The sequence below is a fragment of the Ornithorhynchus anatinus genome, chromosome X1, assembly GCF_004115215.2.
Source record: "Ornithorhynchus anatinus isolate Pmale09 chromosome X1, mOrnAna1.pri.v4, whole genome shotgun sequence".
Classification (NCBI taxonomy): Eukaryota; Metazoa; Chordata; class Mammalia; order Monotremata; family Ornithorhynchidae; genus Ornithorhynchus; species Ornithorhynchus anatinus.
The window spans coordinates 31,659,911-31,686,499 of NC_041749.1; the positions used below are offsets into that span (position 1 = coordinate 31,659,911).

The window sequence follows — 26,589 nt, forward strand, 5'->3', positions numbered from 1 at the left end:
TGATGGATTTCGTGAATAAGAACAGTCCTGACCCCAATGCCCCCTGTATGCTTCCAGACATCTGCCTTCTACTTAATCAGTCTCCGTTTACCAAGGTTCCTAGGTCTCAAGCAGAACTCATTTCCTAGAACTTGATTTTTTCAAAGGAGAATTTGGTCATTGATAGTATACTGTTTAAAACCATAGCATATTTTCTACAACATATTCTCATCTAGTTTCTGTACCAAAATGTGCCAGCCTGGCCTAGTTGAAAGAGGACAGGCTTGGGGGTCAGAAGACCTAGGTTCCAATTCCGACTCTGCCACTTACCTATGTGATCTTGGACAAGTCCCATAAACTTCTCTAAGCCAGTTTCTTCATCTGTAAAATGGGGATTCAATACCTGTTCTCCCCTAGCTTAAATGGCAAGTCCATGTGGGATAGGGACTGTGTCTGCTGTGCATATCTTGTATCTGACCCAGTATTTAGTACATACTAAGCGCTTAACTACCACAATTACTGAAAAACTCCTTAGACCCTGGGCAGATTTCTTAGCCATGAAAATGAGAACAGACTCAATATATAATAGATAGAAGAAAATCAGAATGGAGAAAGTCCTTTTCCCACATCGGGCTCACAGTTTAGCAGGGAGGGAAAACAGATATGAATCCCCAATTTACAGGTGAGGAAACAGGCACAGCAAAGTTAAGTGACTTACCCAAGGTCACAAAGCAGGCAACTGACAGAGTTGCCATTAGAACCCAGGGCTCCTGACTCATGCTCTGTCCCTCTGTCCATGGGACTCTCTGTTGGGGGAGCAGGAAAAAACAATGAAGGTGCTCACTGCAGGGGAAGCTTGTATCCACTTTCTTAGAAAAGTGGGGCATAAGAGGGAGTCAGTAGTCCTTATGGGCACGACCAATTCACATGGGACACAGCAAACAAGCATTTTGGCAGAAAGTGTTTTTTTAAGGGTGTTGGGAGTTGCACTAGTTTGCTGCCATTTGTTCTCTCCCAGTTTTGTGCTGTAACCAGATCTGTTCAGCTTCATCCTCGGTAACTTAGATGCAAATGGCCTTGAATTCCTAGTCTTATATCGACTCTAGTGGGGCTGAAAGATACTTCTGGTAGGATCACTTAAAGGTAGATCAGACAGCAACAGCATCACAGAGATGACCAAAGGAGTAGGTTTCCATGGGGATATAAGTATAATGGCTCAGCTAGAATCATTCCAGATTTGCCTAAACTTTCTGCTGTGCATGCCAGTACCCTCTGATGCCATTAGAAGCTCCACACTGAGAAAACTGTTACACAGAGAATTTAGTCCAAGGATTACTATGAGATGCATGTTTTTCATGTCATGTGATGAATGTGAAAATATTAAGCCATACTGTTGGTCTGAAAGAAACTGATTTCTTTTTAAAGGGATACAGGAAAACATAAAAATCACATACTTAAAAAAAGCTCCTTTCCATACTATTAATGATCATGTAGATTACTGATTAAAATCCCTTTTTTTCAGTCTAGTATATTTTTCATCCTTCAACTGTCTGTTCACTATGCATTTCACCCAGTTTAGGTAGTACAACAAAACCAGTCAATTTCACTTAGATTCATTGTCACGTTCACCACCTGGTTCTCTCATCCTTGTGCAGTGTTAGTTGGCACTTCAAATAGTGTGTATAAGATGATGGAATAAAATAACAATTTGAACTTTAAAATTTGTTCCTAAAATTGTCCAATCTCGTCCCCAAGCTACCTTTGGAGCACAAAAAGAAAGATAAAAACGTAAGAGTTAGAAAAAATATAAAATGGCAACATCAATTAAAATGAGTTCAAATTAGAGGGAACACTATGGTGACTTCCTTGAAGTACTGTCCAGGGGTGGGGGAAGAGGAAATTGATCAATTCAGGTCTCTGTTGAGATCCACAGAAGACCTGTGTGTTTCACAGACAAGGATCCTTAATTAATGAGAACTATCTGCACCTTCTGCTTCCTTGTAATTCACATCCAGGATTAGTGTGTAGGAGAATTCTGCGTGATTTGAATCACAAAACACTGTTCACATTAGATTTGATTTAAAACCATACTTCAGTAGGAAAGGTTGGGGCCAGAACCACCAGGCCTAACGATTAAGAGGTCATATTTCTACCGATCAATCAATAGTATTGACTCCCTCCTGTGCACTTGGGAGAATCCAGCAGGGGCAGAAGATGCAATCCCTTCCTTTAAGGAGTTTACAACCTGCAACCTTACATACTCCCTCCTCACAAGATCTCAGACCTAAGAAGATGTAAAATTTTTCCAATCAACTCTCCTCACTCCCAACTTGAACTCTGGATTTAAAAAACAAACAAATAAAAAGAATCCACCTTACTTTCTTCAGACTAAACTAGCAGTTCCAATCTCTGGCTTTAATTACCAAAGTCTGCGTGACCCTTTTAAAGAGAGAAAAACCAAGGTGAGTGTAGAGGGGTAAGGATCTCCACACAGAGAACTGATCAAATGGAGAGGCTGCTAAGCCAGTCAGTCCTCTTTAACTCAGTTTTCATCCATGTCATCTCACCAACTTCTCACAATTGCATCCTCAAATCTTTCATTCACTTACTACTTCAGTAGTACTTTCTGAGCACCTACTGTGTGCAGATCACTGAACTATTAGGTGCTGTGAGAGTATAGTATAAAGGAAAGAGACATTCTCTGCAGGATCTTAAGGAGCTTTCACTCCAGTGGGGGGATGGCATGTAGACATAAATCAGGCTCATTCAGTGGGAGACAGAGGAAAGAGAACCAGTGCAGCTTAATGGAAAGTGCATGGGTTTGGGAGTCGGAGGATCTGGGTTCTAATCCTCATGCCACCATTTACTTGCTGTGTAACCTTTGGCAAATTACTTAACATCTTTATGCCTCAATTCCCTCATCTGCAAAATGGGAATTCACCTACTGTTCTTTCACCTACTTAGATTTTGAGACCCATGTGGGAACTGATTATCTTGTACCTATCCCAGGGCGTCCCCTCTCAGGATTGTACCTGGACAGTTTCCAGTACTCTACCAGTCTTGACTATGGGAAGGAAAATCAAGCAGAAACATTTCCAGTCCTAGCTTGGGGAGTGGCTAGCAAATGGAAGACAGTCTGCTACAAGTCACAACTCACGTGTGCTAGGCAGCAGCAGCAGCATGGGAGAGAGTTGAGGGTGGAGACTCAAGTTTACCATGCAGAAGGAGTCAATGGTAAGCCACTTCTGTATTTTTACCAAGAAAACTCTATAGATATACTACCAGAACAATTGCAGATGGAGGTGGGGCATTCTGGGAGAGATGTGTCCATGGTGTCGCTATGGGTCGGTGATGACTTGAGGGCATCACACACACACACACACCCCAGTGCTTAGTAAAGTGCTTGGCACACAATAAGAACTTAAATACCACAATTACTATTCTTATTCAAGGTATAGATACACCTGGTAACAATAATATAGAAAAATAAAAGCCTGTAAGCTCCTTGTGGGGAAGGAACACTTCTAAGTCTGTCATATTGCACTTTCCCAAGCACTTAGTACAATGCTCTGAACACAATATGATTTAAAAAAAATACATACATAAATGCTAAGAGTGGGAAAGGAGGAGTCTATTTGGAGATGGTCTCTTGGAGGAGATGGGCTTTCAGGAGAACTGTGGGCCAGAGGAGTTAAAGGGGGAAGGGCATCTCTGGCTGAGAGGATGGAATTAGCAATGTTTTGGAGGCAGGAGAATGAAGAGCAGAGGTCCAAGAAGGAACCTAGCTTTGGAACAATGCCAGCTGGGGAGTAGTGGATGAAGATAGCAGCTATGTAAGAAGCAACTGCAACAATTACATTTACAGGTCTGCCGTTTCCCCCCAGCTCCTTCTTTGATCCCTTTTTAATAAAAAACAATTTGCCTAATTATTTCACTCCAATTCCAATTAACTATATATTTCACCTCCCAGCTCACCATGGCAGTAAATATGGAATGCGATAAAATAGCAGCTGGTAACTACAAGAGGATCAAGAGAGCTGAAAGATTCATCTTGACAGATGGAGAAAGGAGATGGGTAGCAAAGTGTCCCTATTTTTTGGTTTCCTTTCAGATCAAAGACTCTTTTGATGAGCAGTTTTCCTTCTTAACTAAATTATGATATTCTTTACAAAGCATCTTTATTCTCGGAGGGCCACAGTCCAACCCAAATCCTGGATGCTTCACAAATATACTAATGAAAGCTTCTTGTGTACTTCAGAATAAGGCTGGTCTTCAACTGAGCTTACAGCAGCCAGAAAACCTAATTCCAATTGTGTCAATTGATTCAGTTCTATTGAACTCACATTTTCCCTTCCACGTTCTGGCACCTCATCGCCGTTCCTCTGCACGTTCTGGTATTCTCTCTCAATCTCATAGCTTCCTCTCTTTAATCTGACATTTCCTTTTGCCTCAAGGATATCTCCACTTAAAAGACCGACCAGCACCTTAAATTTAGCATGGTTCAAATTGAGCTTTTCATCTCCCCTCCTCCTCATACTCCCCTATCTGCCAATAATACCGTTATCCACCTCATTCAGGAAGTGCATAACCAGGGTGTCATCTTTGGCTCCTGCCTTTCAGTTCTCTATTTCAATCAACAGCTGCCAATTTTTCATCCAAAACATTTCTTCCTTTCCACCAAAAAAGCCACTTCCCCTAGTTCAAGTACTCACTTTACCATGGTCACAGTGTGATCAGCTTCCTTACTGGTCTCCCTTCCTCAGGTCATATTCCACTCCCCTATCTGAATCATCTTCTTGAAATTTCTTCATTCCTCAAAAATTTCCCATCAAGAAAAAACTCCCAATAATTGGCTTCAAGGTCTACTCCTCCTAGGTTTACCTGACTGTACCCCAATTTTCCAGTCTGGATGGAGACACACACACATACACACACTCACTCTCTCTCTCTCACATAGTCCATGTCCCATGTCCCATAGTCTTAAACCCTATTTTACTGATTAGGTAACCGAGGCACAGAGAAGTTAAGTGATTGGCCCAAAGTCACACAACAGACAAGTGGCAGAGTGGTAATTAGAACCCAGGACCTCTGACTCCCATGCCCATGCTCTTTCCAGTAGCCCACCCAGCCTCCCAGTTTACTTATTTTGTACTTAGTATAGTGTGTTTACACTCAAATGCAATTAATAATAATGTTGGTATTTGTTAGGCACTTACTATGTGCAGAGCACTGTTCTAAGTGCTGGGGGAGATACAGAGTAATCAGGTTGTCCCACGTGGGGCTCACAGTTTTAATCCCCATTTTACAGATGAGGCAACTGAGGCACAGAGAAGTGAAGTGACTTGCCCACAGTCATACAGCTGACAAGTGGCAGAGCCAGGATTCGAACCCATGACCTCTGACTCCAAAGCCCGGGCTCTTTCCACTGAGCCATGCTGCTTCTACTACTACTACTAATACTAATAATACAAGTACTATCATTATTTGGGTAGAGGCTAGAATCTGGGTTGTAGCCCCATCTTGGCTACTATCCGGCTGTTTGACCTTGTGGGAGTCACTTAAAATCTCTGTGTCTTGCTTTCCTCATTTTTTCTAACTCATATCTGTTCTTTCTCCCCATTAGATTATGAGCACCATGTGGTACAGAAACTCTCTCCAACCTGACTATTCTGTATCTACTCCAGGGCTTAGTACAGTGTTTGGGACATAGTAACGACTTAAATACCACAGTTAGTATTATTATTACTGCTAGAAGAAGGGATTTCAATAACCACCCCTCTTGCTCCACTTTTTTTTTTTTTTTTTTTTAAGAAAATGAGCTTTGGGTCTGAAAGGATAAAATCTTGTCATTTTTCTGCAATAGTTCTTCCTTATAGAACTTCTTGCTGCCTCTCTATCCCCTCTACCTTCTAGTCTCATCTGGATAGACTAAATCATTTCATCTCCAAACTTCTCTCCATTCTCTCTCTTCATTGGAATTCAAACATTTCTCTATGCAGGGCAAATCATCACTAAAGGACTAGAAGGAACAGTTTTTTTTGTGATTTAATAATTTTAAGGACTATTTTCCTCCCTGATGAAAAAGCATTTTAGACCTTAAGGGGAGAGAATGGATAGGCCAAAGGCCTGGAAGTCAAAACAATCTGGGTTCTAATCCTAACTCTGCCACTTGTCTGATGTGTGACCTTGGACAAGTCACTTAACTTCTTTGTTACTCAGTTACCTCATCTGTAAAATGGGGATTAAGACTGTGAGTCCCATGTGGGACATGAACTGCATCGGACTTGTATCTACCTCAGTGCTTATTACAGTGTCTTGTACATAGTAAGTACTTAATAAATACCATTAAAATATAACCTTTAGCCACTGAAGCAACTTTTCCTACTTGGGTGGTATCACTTTAACATGACCAGCTGGTTTCTTAAGATCACCTGGAAGGACTGTGTCTGGTCGAGCTGTATTGTATCTACCTCTACTGGTAGAGTTTCCAGGACTCTACCGGTCTCGACTATGGGAGGGAGAATCAAGCTGAGGCCTACCTATTCCTAGCTTAGCAGTTGCTAGAGAGTGGAAGGCAATATGCTACAAGTCAAATCTCATGTGTGCTGGCAGCAACTGCATGGGAGAAAGTTGAGGGCAGAGACTCAAGTTTACTGCATGGAAAACAGCAATGGTAAACCACTTGCATATTTTTACCAAGAAAATTCTATGGTTCCATTACCAGAATGGTTGCAGATGGAGGTGGGATGAACTGGGAGAGATATGTCCATGGAGTGGCTATGGGTTGGCAACAATTAGATAGCATAAAACAGTGCTTAGCAAATGTTAAGAAAAGTTCTATACTTCCCTTTAATAAATGGCTAGCCTTTTAGCTCCCTCCCATCCACTTATTTGCATTCAGGCTTGAAAGCTCCTTTGGATTCTCCTTTCCAGGATTAACACCAGCCTGTATAGCTGGTCTGAGAAAAATAAACATAGCACCATAAATAGTAAAATGTGAATTAGTGGATGGAACAAGTCCAGAGATCACATTACACTGCTGAAGAAAAAGCAGACTCAAATCAGACTCGGCTGGGGAAGTGAGTGGGAAGCAGGTAGACTTACTACCACTGGAGGTATATAATGGGAATACTACTGCCCATTTAAACAAATGGTTTTCATGCATCAGTAGACAGCAAGGCCTAGTGGAAAGAGAACGAACTTGGGCATTAGGAAACCTAGATTCTAATCCCTACTCTGCTACTTGCCTGCTGAGTGGCACTAGGCAAGTCATTTGACTTCTCTGTGCTGTTTTCCCCATTTGTCAAATGGGAATTAAATACCTGTTCTCTCCCATCTCCCCCAAGCCCCTTAGACTGTGAGCCTCAGGTGGAACAAAGTCTGTATTAACTGTATCTACTCCCCCTGTCTTTTCCATCACTGTAAACAACATCACTATCCTCCCTATCTGACAAGTCCATAACCTTGGCATTGTACTCAACTTCTCTCTCTACCACCCACATATTCAATCTGTCACCAAATCCCATTGATTCTTTCTTCACATCACTAAAATCCAACATTTGCTCTCCATCCAAACTGTTACTATACTGATTCAAGCATTTATCCTAACCCACCTTGACTAGTGCATCTGCCTCTTTGCAGACCTTCCTTCCTCCCCATTCCAGTACATATTCCCCTCTGCTGCCAGGTTCACTGTTAGAAAAAACCCAAAACAAGAAAGCATTTTTAGTCCACATCTCCCCACTCCTCAAGTACCTCCAGGGGTTGCTCATCCAACTCTGCATCAAACAGAAACTCCTTGTCACCATCTTTAGAGTAGGCAATCAGCTTGCCCTGTCTCCTACTTTTTCTCACTGATCTTCTACTACAACCCAGGGCACACACTTTACTCTTCTAGTGCCAGCTTGCTCACTATGGCCCAATCCCATCTATCTCACTGCCGACCCCTTTCCCTCATCCTCCTTCTGGCCTGGAATGCCCACCCCCTCCATATACAGCAGACCACCACTTTTCCCACCTTCAACCCCTTATTAGAGTCTCATCTCCTCCTAGGGGTCTTGCCCAAATAGCCCTCTTCTCTCTGACTCCCTCTCCCTTCAACATCATCCATACACTTGGATCTGAACTCCTTAGGCATTTTGTATTCACCCTACAACACTTAAGAACATATCTATATATTATTTAATTATATTGTCTGTCTCTCCCTCTAGACTGTAAACTCATTTTGGGCAGTGAACGAGTCTACCAACTTTGTTGTACTGCACTCTCCCAACCACTTAAAACAGTGCTCTGCATACAGTAAGCACTCAGGAAATACCATAGATTCATCTTCTACAGCACTTAGCAAAGAGTTGGCCCATAGTAAATGCTCAACAAATTTCACAATTATTAGCTGCGAAATTTTCATCCCTCTCCACTCACCATGTTATTAACAGAAGGAACACCAGTATCTACCAGGTCTGGGTCTCACCCCTCATGACTGATGGTTGAGTAACGTCATCTAGCCTGGAAATTTTTGTGTCCTATTTGCTAGGTCTTTACTGATGAACTAAAGCTATTGGTAGGTCAACAAAGATCAAAATACACAGTTGGGAATCAGACCAGTCCCTGTCCCTTGGTAAGCATGAATTAGCAGATAGAACACGGGCCTGGGAGTCAGAAGGACCTGGGTTCTAGTCCCAGCTCTACCACTTGTCTTTGTGATCTTAGGCAAGTTACTTAACTTCTCTGTGCCTCAGTTATGTCATTTTATAAAATGGAGATTAAGACTGTAAGCCCTACGTGGAACATGAACTGTGTCCAACCTATCTACTCTAGCACTTCAGTACTTGGCACATTGTAAGCACTTAAGAAATGCCATTAAAACAAAACACTAGAATTCAAAAGACAGCTAGCCCCAGTGGAATGGGGACTGTGTCTAACCTAATTATCTTGTACCTACCCCAGCGCCCGCTACTAGGCTTGGCACATAGTAAGTGCTCAATAAAAACCACAGTTATTAAAAGAGGGCCTCTTACTATACTGTGAACATCTACCAAATCAGTCAACAATCAGAGGTTTAACCATAGCAGTCTATGCTTCAAAAATACTTTCCCATAACAAATTAGCATAATTTCACACCTAGAGTACATGTGTTATAGTGGAGGAATATTCCATTTTGAGATGCTGTGTGATAGAGAGTTAGATGGTTATGGGTAGAATCCTTTTTAATTTATGTACATGCAAGGAAGTAGGACTGCAGCTGCCACAATTCAAGAAGTGTGTATTACACTAAAGAAATGTGTTAAACGGCGGAGAGAAGGATCATTTTTAGCTAATTGAAGTGGTGGCTGTCATCTGGGTGTGCTGTATAGCTTCAAAATTACAGTAATAATGGTTATTCATAGCACAGTAAACAATCAGTGCTCAGTTCAGATTTGGCATAGGCTTTAAATAAACTTCATACAAGTCCATAATTCCTACTCACTAATCACTTCCAGTGTCTTCATCATCATTTAACGGAACGTTAGAATATAGCCGAGAAAAGCCTGATATAGACAGGCAAGGATCTGCTATTTCACAGACATCTCAGGAAAGGTACTTCCATCCATCCCTCAACTTTTCCTCACTCAACAGGAAGATGTACGGCCACTGAACCACCACCTAAACCATTCTAATCCTTAGTCTGTCAGGATGCAAAACCTATAATAATAATTATTCCTTCAGATTGAATTCTGAACTCCACAATTTAAACAAAGGATGTGGAGAACTGAGCATGAGAAGAGCCACCAAGAAAGGTTTGAGCTGTAAGACCTATGCCTGTTTTTTATAGCAGGCAGACAAGACGGCTGCTGGACAGTTTAATAAAGGTCACTGTATGTGGAGAGCTCTTGTACAGAGGAGAGTGTCAGTTCTTCATCCCCACTGAATATAGAACAAAAGGACATCAGCTTAAACTGTATCATGAAGGATTTAAGTTAACTTGGAAGGATTTTGTTCCTCTGCGGGCCCTGACAAGGCTATCAAACATTTGAATGAGTTCTTGAAGAAAAGTTGGGAATCTTTCTCCAGCAATCTTCTTTCAAAAGATGGATTCTCATTTGCCTGGTATGATTAAGTGCGACCTTCCCTGGAGACAGGGAGTTGGATCAGTTGACCTCAGCATCCTGCCCAGTTCTGAGTCATTTTCACCATGGGTGCTTCCCAACTAATTGCCAAGGTAAGATGTACAGCACCTTGAGGTCTAGATTTTTTTTTATTGTCCGATTCTCTGACATCACCACACCTAGTAGAGTATTGGGCACTCTTTAGAATCCTTAATAAATTTGAATTGAATTTAGGCATAAAGATTTGGTTTCATCTGGTGCTTACAAGACTTTCTGTACAAGATAGAATCTTAAGTGGTGTTAGGAAAATCACACACAGCAGATGGAGTTCCCTGATGCAATTTTAAGAAATCTACTCAGTGAAGGAAACTGACCAAGTGAATATATGACTGGTTCATGAGTCAGGGGATCACTCATCTACTGCTTGCCCAGTTGGTCTCTTTGTTGTAGTTTCCCCTCTCAAAAATGGAGATAGTTCTACCTGTCACATAATAATAATTTAAATAACAAAATAATAATGGTAGTTAAGTGCTTACTATGTCCCAAGCATTGTACTGAGCAATGGGGTAGATACAGTCCCTCCCCTATATCAGACTTGCAGTTAAGTGTGAGGGAGAAGAGGTATTTAAACCTCATTTTACAGGTGAGGAAAGAGATTCAGGCAAGTTAAGCGATTTGCCCAAGGTTACACAGCAGGCAAGTGGCAAATTCAGAATTAGAACCCAAGTCCTCTGACCTCCAGATTCGTGCACTTTCCCCAGGCCATGCGGCTTTACCTACTCCAAGGAGTAAATAAATTGTGTTTATGTGGTCCACTTCTAGGCTGGCTATTTTATTTTGGTGGAAAAGATAGACATTGGCTTACCCTCCTAGATGTGTGTATCTTTCCTTCCAAACTCTCAAATATTAAAGGTGGGCAATAATGAGGAAGAAGTGTGGGTTAAAAAAAAAATCAGTGAGTTTTCTGGGATTCAAGTCCTCAAGTGCTGTGACAGCAAAATTGAGCATATACTGAGCAGGCTTCAACCAAGACAGTAAAATACACAGATTTATATGTACATACTTGTATCTCACCACCCAACCCTTGCCCATATTCTCTCTCTGGCCTGAAACTCCCTCCCCCTTCACTTACGACAGACTACCACTCTCCCCTTCTTCAAAGCCTAATTAAAATCACATCTCCTCCAGGAGGCCTTCCCCAACTAAGCTCTCAATTCCCCCTACTTCCTCTCCCTTTCGCATCACTTGGATCTGTACCCTCTAAGTATTTGATATTCACTTCACCCTCAGCCTCCCAGCACTCACGTACATAAACATAATTTAATGTCTGCCTCCCCATAAAACATTGCAAGCTTGTTGTGGACAGTGAACGTGTCTACTAACTCTGTTATAGTGTACTCTCCCAAGTGCTTAGTACAGTGTTTTGCCTATGGTAATCCCTCGATAAATAAGATTGACTGAGAAACAACCGAGTTGGTAAACATGATCCATGCCCATAAAGAGTTTACAATATACAGGGGGGAGGACATACATTAAAATAAATTACAGATGGGGGAAGAGTAGAATATAAGGATATGTACATAAGGGAATATGGAGGTAGGATGAGCAACAAAGTGCTTAAAGGGTACACAGCCAAGTGCATAGTTGATACAGAGGGGAGGGAGGATAGGATGATTGAGAGCTTAGTTAGGGAACGCCTCTTCTTGGAGATTTTGTTTTAGGAGAGTTTTGTAGTGGGGAGAGTGATTGACTATTTTAGGTAAAGGGGTAGGTAATTCCACAGCAGAGGGAGGATATGGGAAAGGGGATGGCAGTAGGATAGATGAGATGAGATTGAGGCACAGATCACAGTTGGGCATGAAAGGAACAAGTGTGCATATTAGGTTGTAGGAGATCAATGCGGTAAAGAAGGAGGGACAGAGCTGATTGAGGGCCTTAAAGCCAATGGAAAGGAGTTTCTGTTTGATGTGGCAACCATTGGAGGTTCTTGAGGAGTGGGGAGACATGGACTGAATATGTTTTCAGAAAAATGATCTGGGCAGCAGAATGAAGTATGGACTGGAGAAGGGAGAGAAAGGAAGCAGGGAGGTCAGAGAGGAGGCTGATGCAATAATCAAGGTGGGATAGGATAAGGGTTTCAATGAACTTGGAAGCAGTTTGAATGGGGAGAAAAGGATGGATTTTTTGTGAGGTAAAGCTAAAACAGAAAGAATTTCATGACAGATTGAATGTGTGGGTTGAAAGAGAGATGTCATGGTTATGGGCTTGTGAGACAGAGAGGGTGGTGGGGCTGTCTATAGTGATGGGAAAGTCAAGGGGCAGACAGGTTTTAGGTAGGAAGATGAGTTCTGTTTTGGACAAGTTAAGTTGGAGGTGTCAGTGAGACATCCAAGTAGAGATGTCCTGAAGGCAGGAGAAAATGTGAGACTGCAGGTAAGGAGAGAGGTCAAGACTGGAAAGGCAGATTTGGAATAATTTTCCTAGAGATGAAGTAGAAGTTGTAGGAGTTACTAAGCTTTTTATGGGAGTGGATGTAGTTGGGGAATAGAAGGGGAGCCAGAATGAACCCTGATGGGTGCTCTCAGTTAGAGGGTGGGAGGCAGAGGGGGAGTCAGCGCAATGGAAAGAGCATGAACCTAGGAATCAGAGGATCTGAATTTTAATCCCAGCTCATTTGTGTGACCTTGAAAGGCTCACTGTCTCAGTTTCCTCATCAGTAAAATGGAGGTTCAATTCCTTTTCTTCCTCCTACTTAAATTGTATGTCCTGTGTAGGACAGGGGCTGTGATGAACAAGCTTATCTTGTATCAACTCCAGTGCTTAGTATAGTGCTTCATTCGTAATAAGTGCTTAAATACCACCATTTTTAAAGTGACTGAAAAGGTGTGGCCAGAGAGGTGGAGAACCAGGAAAAGACACTGTCAGTCAAGCCAAAATTAGCTACTGTTTCCAGGAGAAAGGGGTGGTCTATGGTGTCAAAAGAAGCAGATATGTCAAGATGGAGAAAGATTGAATGAAGACCATTAGATCTGGAGAGAAGGAGGTCACTGATGACTTTAGAGAGGGTTGTTTCCAAGCAGTGAATGGGGAGGAAGCCAGATTGCAGAGGGTCAAAGAGAGAGTTGGAGGAGACAAAGTTGAGGCTGAGAGTGTGGACAAGTTACTCAGGGAGTTTGGACAGAATCGGTAGGAGGGAGATGGAGCAATAACTGGAAGGAGGTATGGGGTCAAGAGAAGGGTTTTTTGTGGGGTTTTTTTAGGATGGTGAGACACAGACATGTTTGAAATAAGTGGTAAAGGAGCCTAGTGCTTAATACTGTACTTGGCACAAAGTAATACCTTTACAAATGCCTCAGATATTATTCACTTGCCTCAAGATGCCCCAAGGTACACACTCCATAAGGAGCAAGAAGAATCCACAGGGCTTGACCTGAAATTACAAATAGAACCCACCAACCTACCCACAGGATGTAATCCAAGCGGAGACCTAACCCACAGTTACTCATATAGACAGGTCAGAAGCAGTGGGGACAATTGGGCTCAAGACCCCAAACAGCAGAATCAAAAAACATGCCTTCTAGGTTCTCTTCATGTGTCCCTATCTAATGTTCCAAATGCTGACATTAACCAAGCAGCAATGTACAATTTAAAAAAAAAATCAAGCAATTGTTGGATAAATCCCAATCCGACATCCCGGATGCCTCACTCTTCTGCTCTTGAAGTCATTTACCTTGAGCTTTTCCAAATGTGAAATGGAGACGTTACAGCATTCGAACTTATAATAGTGTATACAAGACAAATGATAAACGATAATAAAACAGGGAGTTCTGACAAAAGATGCCATCTGCATTTGAACTCAAGTAGGCTTATTACAACCTTACATTTTAGACAAGATAAGAACAGAAACTGTTTTGATTTTCCCTCTTATTAATCCAAGGCATGTTCCCTAGTGCAAACCCTGCCACCCGTCAGGTTTATTAGCTTTATAAACAGTGTGCCTTGCAACAATTCAAGCTTCTTCAGGAACTCCATCATTACCAACTGCATGGAATCATTACAATTTGCCCCCAATACAGTAATAACACCACCACCCTGGTAGGGGTTTTGTAAAGAATGATGACCAGAAGTGTCTAGAAAGCACTTCCCATATGCAAAGTGCCTCATAAATGCTTATTATTATTAATGACATTAATAGTTACAAGAATGGAAGTCATCTATTCTGAGCCACATTGAACCTATAAATTAGGTTCCCTTGGTTTAGGGTTTGAGTAGCATTGCAGGAGTCAGAAGCTCTGAGCGCAACCGTCCCTAACTGGGGGAAAAAAAAAAGGAGCTTATTAGTAAAATTAGTATTTTAGGGGCAGAATGTATTCTACAATGCAAGATTTGGGTTTGCTTTAATAAGAAAAGGAGTATTTTCTAAAATGTAGGCGTTTATTAATTGGGCCCAGCTGCTGATTTAAGTCAGACTACCCAGTTCCCATTTTCCCCATCTAAAAAAATAAGAACCCCATTTCAGCACCACCTGGAGAGGAGTGAGGAATTAGGAAAACTAATTTATATGGCACTTTAAGATTTACAGATGGAAACCCCCTCAGAAGTATTAATTATTACATATTTACCAGGGGCCTAAACAAATTTATTAAGATTACCTCAGCTGCCATCTACCTGTATTAAGGGAATTATCCGTCACTTTAGATTTTGTCATTTGGTGATCACTCTTTCCCTCTGCTCATCACTATTTGCCATTTCACACAATCCTTGAGAGGACAGCAACCCCTACCACAATATATTCCCACTCATTTTCCTCCAGCTCCTGAACTTCAAGAAAAAGAAACAGTGTGGCCTCTTTCCTCATGGAAAGAGCAGAGAAGTATGAGGAAGAAGACCTGGGTTCTAATCCCAGAGCTACCACTTGCCTGCTGTGTGACTTAAGCAAGTCACTTAACTGCTCTGTGCTTCAGTGTCTCAACAAAATGGGGAACTGAATACCATTCTCCGTTCCCTTTAGGCTATGAGAACCTAGCAGAACAGGGACTGCGTCTGATCTGATTGTCTTTCATCTACAGCAATGCTTATGCACATGATAAATCCTTAAATACCACAATTATTATTATTGGAAGACTTGCTCTGTTTCACAATATCATTTTCAATACCAGCCTGTGACGTTAGGGCTTATTCCAAAGCATGATCTGGGGAAGCAGCATAGTTTAATGGATAGAACACAGGCCTGGGCATCAGAAGGATCTGGGTTCTAATTCCAGCTCTGCCACATGTCTACTGTGTGACCTTGGGCAAGCCACTTCACTTCTCTGGGCCTTAGTTACCTCATCTGTAAAATGGGGATTAAGGGTGTGAGCCCCATGTGGGACAGGGACTGTATCCAACCTGATTAATTTGAATCTACCCCAGCACTTAGAACAGTGCTTTGCACATCATAAGCACTTAACAAGTACCATAATAATATTATACATACCTGACCTAAGGCCAAGGGGATTAGAGAAAACTTCTGGGCTTCTGCCCTTTGCTACTCCATGGAAGCACAAGAGAGATGGGTTCCTAGGACTTTCACTAGGAATTCAGTATAGTGCTTGCTTGTTTGATTTTGATCACTTGCCACCCAGAGCTAAATGCTAGACAAGAGCAACACCAGGTTCTCCCATAGAGATGATTTTATCTCTAATGTTTTGAGGATAGACCTGTTACTTCTCAAATCTCCAGCAATATAAGGAAAAAAAATTGTAAGCTTCTGCATCTGTTCCACCCACTGCCTGGGAGGTTAGGCATTTGAAACCAGCAAATCAAGTCAAAACAAATGCACCTGAGGAAACCCAAGTTTTTCTCCATCCACTTCCCTGGGCCAGGTTCAGTAGTGAAGAGCTGGTGAGAGTTTCTTGGATTACAAGATTTAAAGTTCCTTGTATAGCAAACTCTCAGTTGTCTGTGCCAAAGGAGACAGAGATGGCATACATAATTGAATTCCATAAATAATATCTAGCTGCTTTTTTAGCTAGTAGGTTCAATCACCTTTTCCATTAAAACTTTCCACTAGAGCTGTCAACAAGTAGCAGACTTATTTGGTCTGTATTAAGGAAATACTTCTCACCTGGCCTCCTCACCTTCCCCTTCCCCCACTGACTAATGGAAAAGCTAATAAGCAGTAAAATGACCCCAAGATACTCCACTGAGGTGGAGGGGAAGCCAGAGGTTTAAGGAATTCACTCAGTCGTATTTATTGAGAGCTTACTATGTGCAGAGCACTGTACTAAGTGCTTGGAAGGATTCCACATCAGGAATCATTTATCTTGTGCTAGAATGCCAAAAGGATTATTTATTTTTCAGCAAGAGTCCAAAGGATTTGCTCTAAGGCTGGATAAATAATAGTATTTATTGAGCACTTACTTTGTGCCAAGCACCATACTAAAGGGGAGGCACAGTAAAGTGATTGAAGACAATGGAAACAAAAAAAACTAGGTAAGTCATTATTTTTCATTGTTGTTGGAACAACAGTCGTAGTGAACACAGTTCATTTTCTCCTCATTATCTGGTAATAAGAATAAGAACCCAAGGAAAGTTTAACTCCATTCCTGACTACAAGGGCAGCAGGCTACGGAAACTGTAGCCACTTCTCATCTGGAGGGATACTAGAGAATGTCCTAATACTATTGAGATCATTGTGAGTTGGTGACTGGGGACTTTTTTATGGTACTACTTAAGCATTCACTGTCTCAGGCACTGTACTAAGCACTGGGGTAAATCAGAGGTATTTGGGTGCTATGTGCAGAGCACTCTACTAAGCACTTGGGAGAGTATGATACAACAGAATTAGCAGACATGTTCCCTTCCTATAGTGAACTTACAGTTTAGAGGGGGTAGATACAAGATAGGGATTCAGACTGTAGCTAACCTATTTTACAGATGAAGTAACTTGATTTTTCTGTGCCTCAGTGATTTGCCCAAGGTTGTACGACAAAGAGTAGAGCCAGAATGAGAACCCGGGTCTAAGTCCTAAGCCTATACTCTTTCCACTAGTCCTGCTGCTTCTAATGAAGAGGAGTGAATGAAGAGAAGGTAACTGAAATCAAGACTTGAGAGGTAGTTGTCAGCAAATCATGTTGCATCTCAAACTAGCTCTAATGGAATGTTCCAAAGCCAAAAAATCATGGAGCTCTGAAGACAGACATTTGAAAGATAGAAAACATTGTAATTAGAGTTTGGTTCCAACTCAATTTTCCCTGCTCAAGATTTTCTAGAATGCAAAATACCAAGGAGGGAATGCCCCCAGACATCTCATTTTTCCTCCAGGGGATATTCTCCTGCCTAAACATTTCCTAAGCATAAGTTAGCATCTTATATCCATCCCAATCATACCATCCACCTGACATAGCTGCAGATAGAGAAGGTACTACCAGGCAATTGAAAGAATAACACAGATTTTCAGCAAGGGTAATGCCCAAGAGCCCCAAAAGTGTTCTATAAACCCTCTTGGCACTCTTGCCATTCCTTCCGCAAAGCTTTAAGCCACATGCTACACAGAAAATGCCCAAATGAAGTAACCCACTACCACAGAATCAACATTAAACCAACTTTGGGAATCTCAGGTCCTTAGAGGAACAACCCTGGGGTACACTGACACCTCCATTTTTATGTGAGTGTGAATATTTCCATTACCTGCCCAACTTCACAGTATGTCTTCTCCAGAATAATCTCAGTGATAAGAAATAGCAGCATCGAGTCTTCTAAAAGGCAGTGTAACTAACTGCCCTGGCACTTCCTATTCAGACACTTGAATGGCTTTGATTACAGCTGTAATTTCAACAGGATGTGGAACCAGATGTAATTTGCAACTTCTCACCTGCCCCTCATTAGGAGGGAGGAGGGAAGGAAATTTCTGTTCCAGATTTTGATTCTAGAAAGACTTTCCCTATTGGGAACACAGATTGGGTTGTTTAGATTAATTACTTCTCCATTAAGCTGCTTGGTTTCTGATGCCTATATTTCTTACTCCTTTGATGGGTAGCTGCTACCCTACTTCTGAACATGTGCACACTGAAATACCAAATTGAGTTTCCCAGAGTTGAGAATAAAATAGATGGCAGTGGTTAAAAAAAAAATTGTTGGTCCAGTGTTTAAAGTCGGTCAAGAGAAACCCATTCTGGGAGGAATTGCTGGGATCAGAAGCAACAACTACTGGAATAAATCAAAAGGACTGGAAAATTTCTCTTCAAAGTGCATCTTACATAAACACTGATGAAGAGCCTGTTTCAATTTGCTTGCAACAACACCTACACACATTTCTCTTTTGAGCTGCAAACCCAGGTAGTAATCAGAGAAACAAACCGAGAATAGAGAGAATGGAAAACCATTACTTACAGGTGTATGTCATTTCAAAGCTGTCGCTAATGTTCACAATATCAATCTGGGGAAGCAGTTTAGGGGGGTCTGTGAATTGCGACAATGCAAACCTAAAAGCCGCATGTTCTTGTGCTTGCTGATTAGGAAATAATCCCCCTAAGGGAAAAAAAACAAAAAAACACACAGGTCTTAAATGCATCGTTCTGCAAGGCTCATTGTTAACACATTCCACTGATAGAACACAACTGTTCACCAAACCTTGTAGATGTCTGTGATTAATCTTAGCTGTGTCACCTGCTGCTAAACTTTGGCACAAACCACCACTTCCACGAAGACTCGTCCCCAAGGGTAAGAGTTCAGTTAAACTCCGATTAGCCATTGTGCCTGGCTTTTCTTTATAACCCGCATTATGTAACTCTAGCCTCCCACACCTCCCTATCCCAAACAATTGGCTTTCATTGGCTGTAGCTGAGGTGGGCTCAGGTCACAGAATGGGAAGGGGGGGAGGGGATAGAAAGTATGTGTATGTTTCTCTCCCCTCCATTAACCCTGGGCATCACACACACACAAACACACCTTTCCCCATTATATTTTAAGGATCTCCCATCCTGTCTTTGAAAACTACCTGGCCAGTTCTTATCCCAAACAGAACCTCCCTCAACCACCCCGCCTTTCAGTGAATGTTACAGAAGGGGGAAAAGAATGATAAATGCTGTTGCTAACAGAGAGGCAGTTAAGACAAAACCGAGAGCTTGGCATTTTGGAAAGACAGAAGGGACCTGGAAATAGAGGCATGAAGTTTGCTGTACCGAAAGCAACAACAACCTCCCCCCTGCCAAAAAAAAACAACCACACACACCACCAGGATACTGCTTAACAGGTGGCAGTGAACAGAACAAGTTAAACAATCTGACCACGATGTGGCTTGCTCAGAGCTGATTGGCAGGACATTAAAATAAGCCCTAGAATTTCAGAACAATAACAACGTGTACCTCACCCTGACCTGAACAAAACCTTCAAAGAGCACCGTTCTCCTCCTCCAACCCAGACCCTTTGACACCTTAAACTCTCCCAACGGAGTCCACCCACGGCAAGAGAAAAATGAATCTGCCAGAAGCAAACAGAGCAGTGCGCTCGCTCCATAGCACAGCCAGCATCCAGTATAGATGGAATATAGACCCGATCTCCTCGGGATTTTCGGATTTGGACTTTTTTTCCCCAGTTTCTTTTAAAGGCACATGTTTGCTACATAAAAAAAAATTAGAAAATGATTGATTCTCCACGATCGGGGTCAGATTTGGCGTTTAAAGAGTGGAGAGGGAAAGGAGGTGGTAAGGGAGTCACCAACAGTCATTAAAGCACTGATGGTGCCATCTGATGCCCGAAGTCCCTTTAACTTAATCGGAGGAGCAGCTCAAAGGGAAGAGCGAGGAAGGTGAGGGCAAGGGGCACATTAGGGATCTGGGAAACCGAAATGAAAGGGAATGGGAGAAGCGGGGGAGGGAAGTGCACGGGGAAGTTACTGACTAGGGAGAGAGTGATCACTGTAGTGAGGCAGCGAGGGAAGAAGAGAAACAAGCTATAGAAAAGCTTCTTAAGGTTGCCTGCAATTCTGGGAAAACAACAGAACCTCGCTCTCCTGCTCCCCCCATTCTGGGAGTCTTCCTCCCATCGGCCTGGGAGATCTCTGCCCCAAAACATCAACATCACAATTTTTTAAAGATGGTTTCTTTTACTCGACAAATGCCCCTGCATGCCTTTCTCACCCCCTCCCACACCCTCCATCCACACACACACACACAGTCAACGATTTGCTTTTTGCAAAACATTGCTTCCTCCATTCCACAAGCCTCCTGTGTGTACATAGAGCATCTTCTCTTTCCATCTCCCCCCTCCCAAACCCCCAAGCCCCCTACCCCTCCACCATCCCCCAGCAACCCCATAACGGCCCTAGCAGCACCCCCGGTCGGATGCATGGCCTCTGCCTCGTACAATGCCCACATCCTTTTTTTTTTTTTTTTTTTTTTGCAAGCCCGAGGCTCCAATGCATCAAGCGGGAGAAAGCCTCCCCCTCCACCCCCGGTAGCCGCCTGGCCAGAGAAAGTCACTCACAACACACCCAGCCTCTCAAACTCACCTATCTGGATATTGTTGGGGAAATTAGCCCCTAGTACTGCCCCTAGAAAACCGGTGCAGAAGAAGGCAAAAATGTGCTGCATATTCCCTTTTGCATTGGCGAAAAAGAAGCCCAGTTCCAACCATAGATTTGTGTTTTTTTCCTTTCTTTTTTGCTCTCTCTCTCTCCTCCCTTCTGCTGTTCCTTCTGTACAGTGTATCTGTTTCTCCTGGAATCCAGCACTTAAACTGCTGCCCTAGCACCAACTGACGGCAGGATTAACTGAGCCCTGAGAGAGAGAGAGAAAGCCTTCCTCTTCCACGCTCTCTAGCTCTCTGTCTCTCTCACTCACACACACATAGACTCACTCGCACACCACACACACACACCCCACATACGCACGCACTCTGCATTTCCATCATGTTAATGTCCCTCTCCTTTAGAGTTCCACCGCGGGGCTTACAATCACCTCCTCCACCTGCTGTTCTGACTCTAACTGGGGGGCAAGGGGGTGGGGTTGGCAGGGAGGGAAGCCTGCCTTTGTCCTCTGAGGACAATCCGGCTCTAAAACCACCACCTCCTCCTCCTCCACCTCTTTCTGCTCCCTAAACCGAAGCTGCAAGTCTGTGGATCCCACTGAGAGGCAATACCAGGCAAAAATCACCAGCCCGGCTCTCCACTTGGTCTCAGAGCCAACCCTTCCCGTTCTAGGTCACTTTGCGCTTGGAGAACAGGTGGGATTTGAGACACCTGGATCACTACTCTGCCCAAATTAGCAGAACAATCCAGCGCCTCAAAAATCCCTCAAATGAAAGCGGGGGGGGGTGTTGTTGGTTGCGGTCTTTTAGTGGACGGGAAGAGTGACAGGTGGAAAGACGGGCAATAGGATGAAAATCCCGGCTTGTCCCATGCCGGCCCACAGTTGACCCATTCTCTGTGGTCCCATTTTAAATTAGGTATGTCTTTACCCCTTGTCCTCATTCTGAAGAAGTCCACAGCAGCTGAATCATGTGGGTGTGCTCGGAAGACCAACGGATATTTTACATGGAGCAATTATATGAGTCATTTTGCAGTGATTTTAGTGAAAGGATTGAGGATTCCGGCTATTTTGCTATTACCTCCCATGCGTTCGCTGTACAATGGAAGTCAGATTTAGAAAGACAGGGATTCAGGCACAAAGCGTGGGAACCCTGACAATTTGTTGCTAAAGGAGAAGTGACTTGAACTCTGGGTTTTCTGGGAATAGGAGATCTGGGGTGGGGGGAGGGGGCAGAAATGACTTTTTGGGGGGGGGTTAGTAAATTTTAAAATGCTTCTTGTGGGTTTCCCCTTACAAAAGCATTCCCTGGGGAAAATTGGCAAATTAAATAATACTTTGAATTTTTATAATGGTTTTTATTTTTTAAAGTAGTTTCATGTTTCAGGTCTTTCATAACATATGTTGTCACTACACTTTTTGGATAGAGTACTATTAGTGTATCAGGGAACTCTTTCAACACCATGCATTTTGATGTGATGTGGAAAAAAACAAGCTGCGTACATGCACATAGTGTTGGTCAAGGCATGTGTACCACAGCATGGGTTTACCTTAACATGGAATTCATCAAGAACATAGCCCCCATTTTATATGGGAGTTTACTGTACTTGTATCACTTTTCTCCTCACAGCATCCCTGTGAAGTAAGGAGAAGCAGATATTATTATTCCCATTTTATAGATGAGGAAATTGAGGCCCAAAGAGATTAAGCAGTGGGTCACTGCAGGTCAGTTGCAGACTTAGGACTAGAACCTGGGTTCCTGAATCTCAGTCCCTTGCTCTTTCTTCAAGACCATCTTGGAGAAGAAATGTGGTATTTAAACAAAAAATGAGCTGAAAGCCATTTCTCTTCCCCTGAAAATGTGACCACGTGGTATCTGGGGTTGGCCCTCCAGATAAGTGCTCTTTGGACGTTGATTAGAATTATGTGGAGGGAGCAGTAGCGTGGTCTAGTGGATAGAGCACAGACCTGGGAGTCTCCTCTAGGCTGGAAGCTTGTGGTGGGCAGGGGATGTGTCTGTTTATTGCTATATTGTACTCTCCCAAGTGCATAGTTCAGTGCTCTGCGCACAGAAAGTGCTCAATAAATTCGATTGACTAAGTGAATGATTCAGAAGAACCTAGGTTCTAATACTGGCTCCACCACTTGTCTGCTATATGACCATGGTCAGGTTACTTCACTTCTCTGGCCCTTAGTTACTGCCACAGGAAAATGGGGATTAAGACTGTGAGCCCTACGTGGGACAGGGACTGTGTCCAACCTGATTAACTTGTACCTATCTTAATAGGTAGATGGCACATGGTAAACATTTAAATACCAAAAAGAGAGAGAGAGAGCATAACTGCTAGTGAGAGAAAGCTTGTGGTTGGCAGACAGCTGGGTTAAATGTCTAAGAAACATCAGATTAGAAGAGGACAGGAGGAGCCAGAGGAGCCAGAAATAGAATATTGAAATCTAGTTTACTTCATCTTTCATTATGACAAATATTCTAACAATGTGAAATTTAATCATAATATTTTGTAATCAATCAATGGTATTTATTGAACACTTACTGAATACAAACCACTGTACTAAGCGTTTGGGAAAGTGCAGTACAACAGAGTTGGTAGATGCACTTCCTATCTCCAAAGAGCTTACAAGTCTGGGGGATAGTCAGATATTAAAATTAATTCATGCTCTGTAAATACTCCTGTGGGACTGAGGGTCGGTGACTATCACGTGTTTAAAGGATATACGGAGCCAAATACAAGGGTGACCATAGAGAGAAGGGGAAATGAGGGCTCGGTTGGGGAAGGCCTCTTGGAGGAGATGTGATTTTAATAAGGCTTTCAAGGAGGGGAGCATGGTCATCTGTCATGTGAAGGTGGGTGGGGGGGAAGTTCTAGGTCAGAGGGAGGATGTGGGAAAAGGGTAGGTGACAAGACAGATGAGATCAAGGTACATGAGTAGGTTGGCATTAAGGGAGGAAAGTGTGGCCTGGGATATAATAGGAGATTTGTATTTCAATAGTCCTTTCTTCCTAAGAACTCAAAGCACTGACTTATTTTACATTGCAATATCTCGATTGTAGTGTGGGGGCAGGGGAGAGGAGGTAGGGGAATGAATCCCTATTTTTCCTGAATCTCAGAGAAGTTAAGTGCTTCGCTCAAGGAGAACACAGCATGATAAGGTTTGCTGCAAATTTCCTGTCTCTCTTCATCCTATTTTATTCTCTTTAGACTGTATTACTTCCTAAATTTGATATTTCAAGTGCGAAATATTTATGTACCTGCTATAAAAATCAATTCAGAATCATACTAAGCCTCTTGTAGGCAGGGCATGTGTCTAGCAAATCTGTTGTGTTGTACTTTCCCAAGCACTTAGTACAGTGTTCTGCAACAGCAAACCCACAATAAATACCATTGATTGATTGATAGCAGGGAGAAGCAGCGTGGTGCAGTGGAAAGAGCACGGGCTTAGCAGTCAGAGGTCATGGGTTCTAATCCTGGCTCTGCCACCTGTCAGCTGTGTGACTTTGGGCAAGTCAGTTAACTTCTCAGTGCCTCAGTTACCGCATCTGGAAAATGGGGATTAAGACTGTGAGCCTCACGTGGGACAACCTGAATACCCTGTATCTACCCCAGCGCTTAGAACAGTGTTTGGCATATAGAAAGCACTTAAATACCACTATTATTATTATTATTATTATTACCAGGGACTTGGAGAGGTAATTTAGACTATCTGCCAGCAACAAGATAGAATCAGATGGTCACTGTTTTTTGAAAGGATTCCACAGTTTTTAAAAACTATTGAAATACAATGCAATTCGTGTGTCCTATGTAGAAGAATCAAATTAGCTAGGTGTGGTATTAGATCTACTAACATTTATGTTACTATGGTGGCCTTTTTTAAAATAATGGTATTTTTTAAGCGCTTAAGATATGCCAAGTACTGTACTAAGTGCTGGGATAAATACAAGATAATCAGGTCCTATGTGGACCTCACAGTCTAAGTAGAAGGGAGAACAGGTATTGAATCCCCATTTTGCAGATGAAGGAACTGAAGCAAAGAGCAGTGAAGTGACTTACCCAAAGGTCATTCATCAGATAAATGGAGCAGTCAGGATTAGAACCCAGACCCTCTGACTCCCAGGTCTTTTCCACTGCAGATGGGAATATAAAGGGCACACAGATCAATCAGAAAATTGAACAAATTTATTAAATGAATTTATTAAACCTGTTGTCTGTTATGTGATCTTGAATTATTTTCTATCTACCCCAGTCCTTAGTACAGTGCTTGGCACATAGTAAGCGCTTAACAAATAATATTATTAATATTAGGGACCTCAGCAGAGTGGAAATATGGGCACGTTGCCTATCTAGTAATCCTTCCACTGAAGCAGGAGTTAGAATTAGGGAGGGGATCCAGGGGGTCTGCTCCCCCATCTGTGACTTCTGGGGGTGAACTGCCAAGCCTCTAGGGACAGTAAGGCATTAGGCTAATTGGACATGAGCAAAGGGACAACTTACCCCAGCTCCACAGCATTAAGGTACATACCTTTAAATTTTAAATAACATTTATTCTTATGACTATCAGTCTCCCTCTAGATTGTAGGTTCATTTTGGACAGGGAACACATCTGCTAATCCTGTTATATTGTACTCTTCCAAGTGCTTAGTACAGTGCTCTGAACTTAGTAAAAGTTCAATAAATACAACTGATTGATTGATTGATTGATTGCCTTTAGAGGGGAGGGGAGTGAAGAGGTTTTCATGGGAATTGAAATGTTCTCAGAGTTAGACAAGGAGGCAGTCATACTCCAGCTTACAGGGAGTTACCGTCTTATTCCTGCAGGAATGTTCCTGGGGAATCTTTCCATTATCTCTGCATAACCTGCTCTGTGAAGGGTAATAATAATAATTATATTGTCACTGCAGACTTCATACTTGTGTCACCTTCCACAGAAAGATCTCAGTGCCCCTTAGAAGTATTAATTAGACACCTCTTGCAAGATATGGTGAAGGTAAGATGTTTTTCCACTTATTTTATAAAAGGGCAAAAAGGAGGCATAAGAGGTTAAATTACTTTACCCAAGTCATATAGAGCCAATAGGAGGCACATTCAGGATTCCTGGCTAGGCTACATAGTAATATTATTGCAAAATGTGCACCATCACCTCATTCATTCAATCAACCAACGGTACTTACTGAGTGTTTACAATGTGCAGAGTACTGTACTAAGCGCTTGGGAGAGTACATCAGAATTAGCAGACACGTTCCCTGCTCATAACAAGCTTGCAGTCTAGAGGGGGAGACACATTAATATGAACAAGTAATTTATAATATAAAATTTAAAGATACATACATAAGTGCTGTGGGGGTGGGAGTGGGGTAAATATCAGATGTCTAAAGGTCACAGATCCAAGTGTATAGACAATACAGAAGGGAGAACGGGCTGGGGAAAAGAGGGCTTGATAGAGGAAGGCCTCTTGGAGAAGAAGATATGACCTCCCTCCTCTAGACTGTTAAGTTTGTTATGGGCAGAGAATATGTATGCTAATTCTGTTGTATTCTTCCAAGCACTTAATACAGTGCTCTGGACAGATAAGCTCTCAATAAATACGATTGACTGTTTGAAAATGCCACCTTCACAACGTAGCTAAAATCCGCCCTTTCCTCTCCATCTAAACTGCTACCATATTAATACAATCACTCATCCTATCTCACCTGGATTACTACATCAGCCTCCTTGCTGTCCTCCCAGCCTCCTATCTCTCCCCACTTCAGTTCACACTTCACTCTGTTGCCCAGATGATTTTTCTACAAAAACATTCAGGAGATGTCACTCCCCTGCCCCCCCCCAAATCTCCAGCAGTTGCCCCTCCACCTCCACATCAAACAAAAACTCGTCACCATTGGCTTTAAAGCACTCCATCACCTTGCCCCCTCCTACCTCACCTCACTTCTCTCCTTCTACAACCCAGTCGCACACTTTGCTACGCTAGTGCTAGCCTTCTCACTTTTTTTCGATCTCACCTGT

General features: G+C 42.5%; 1 protein-coding gene across 3 annotated transcripts in view; it reads right to left on the bottom strand.

The window, feature by feature from the left end:
- Positions 1–21,044, bottom strand: part of GRIA1 (glutamate ionotropic receptor AMPA type subunit 1) — a 229,561-nt gene extending 208,517 nt beyond the window's left edge. For all 3 annotated transcript variants that reach the window (XM_001509619.4, XM_001509656.4, XM_007655322.4), the window contains exons 1-2: positions 20,557–21,044; positions 18,438–18,575 (exon numbers count right to left, since the gene is read on the bottom strand). In XM_001509619.4, coding sequence (XP_001509669.1) covers positions 18,438–18,575; positions 20,557–20,638 — 220 coding nt within the window. In that variant the 5' untranslated portion in view covers positions 20,639–21,044. The remainder of the gene's footprint in view (positions 1–18,437; positions 18,576–20,556) is intronic.
- Between the last annotated feature and the right edge of the window lie 5,545 nt (positions 21,045–26,589).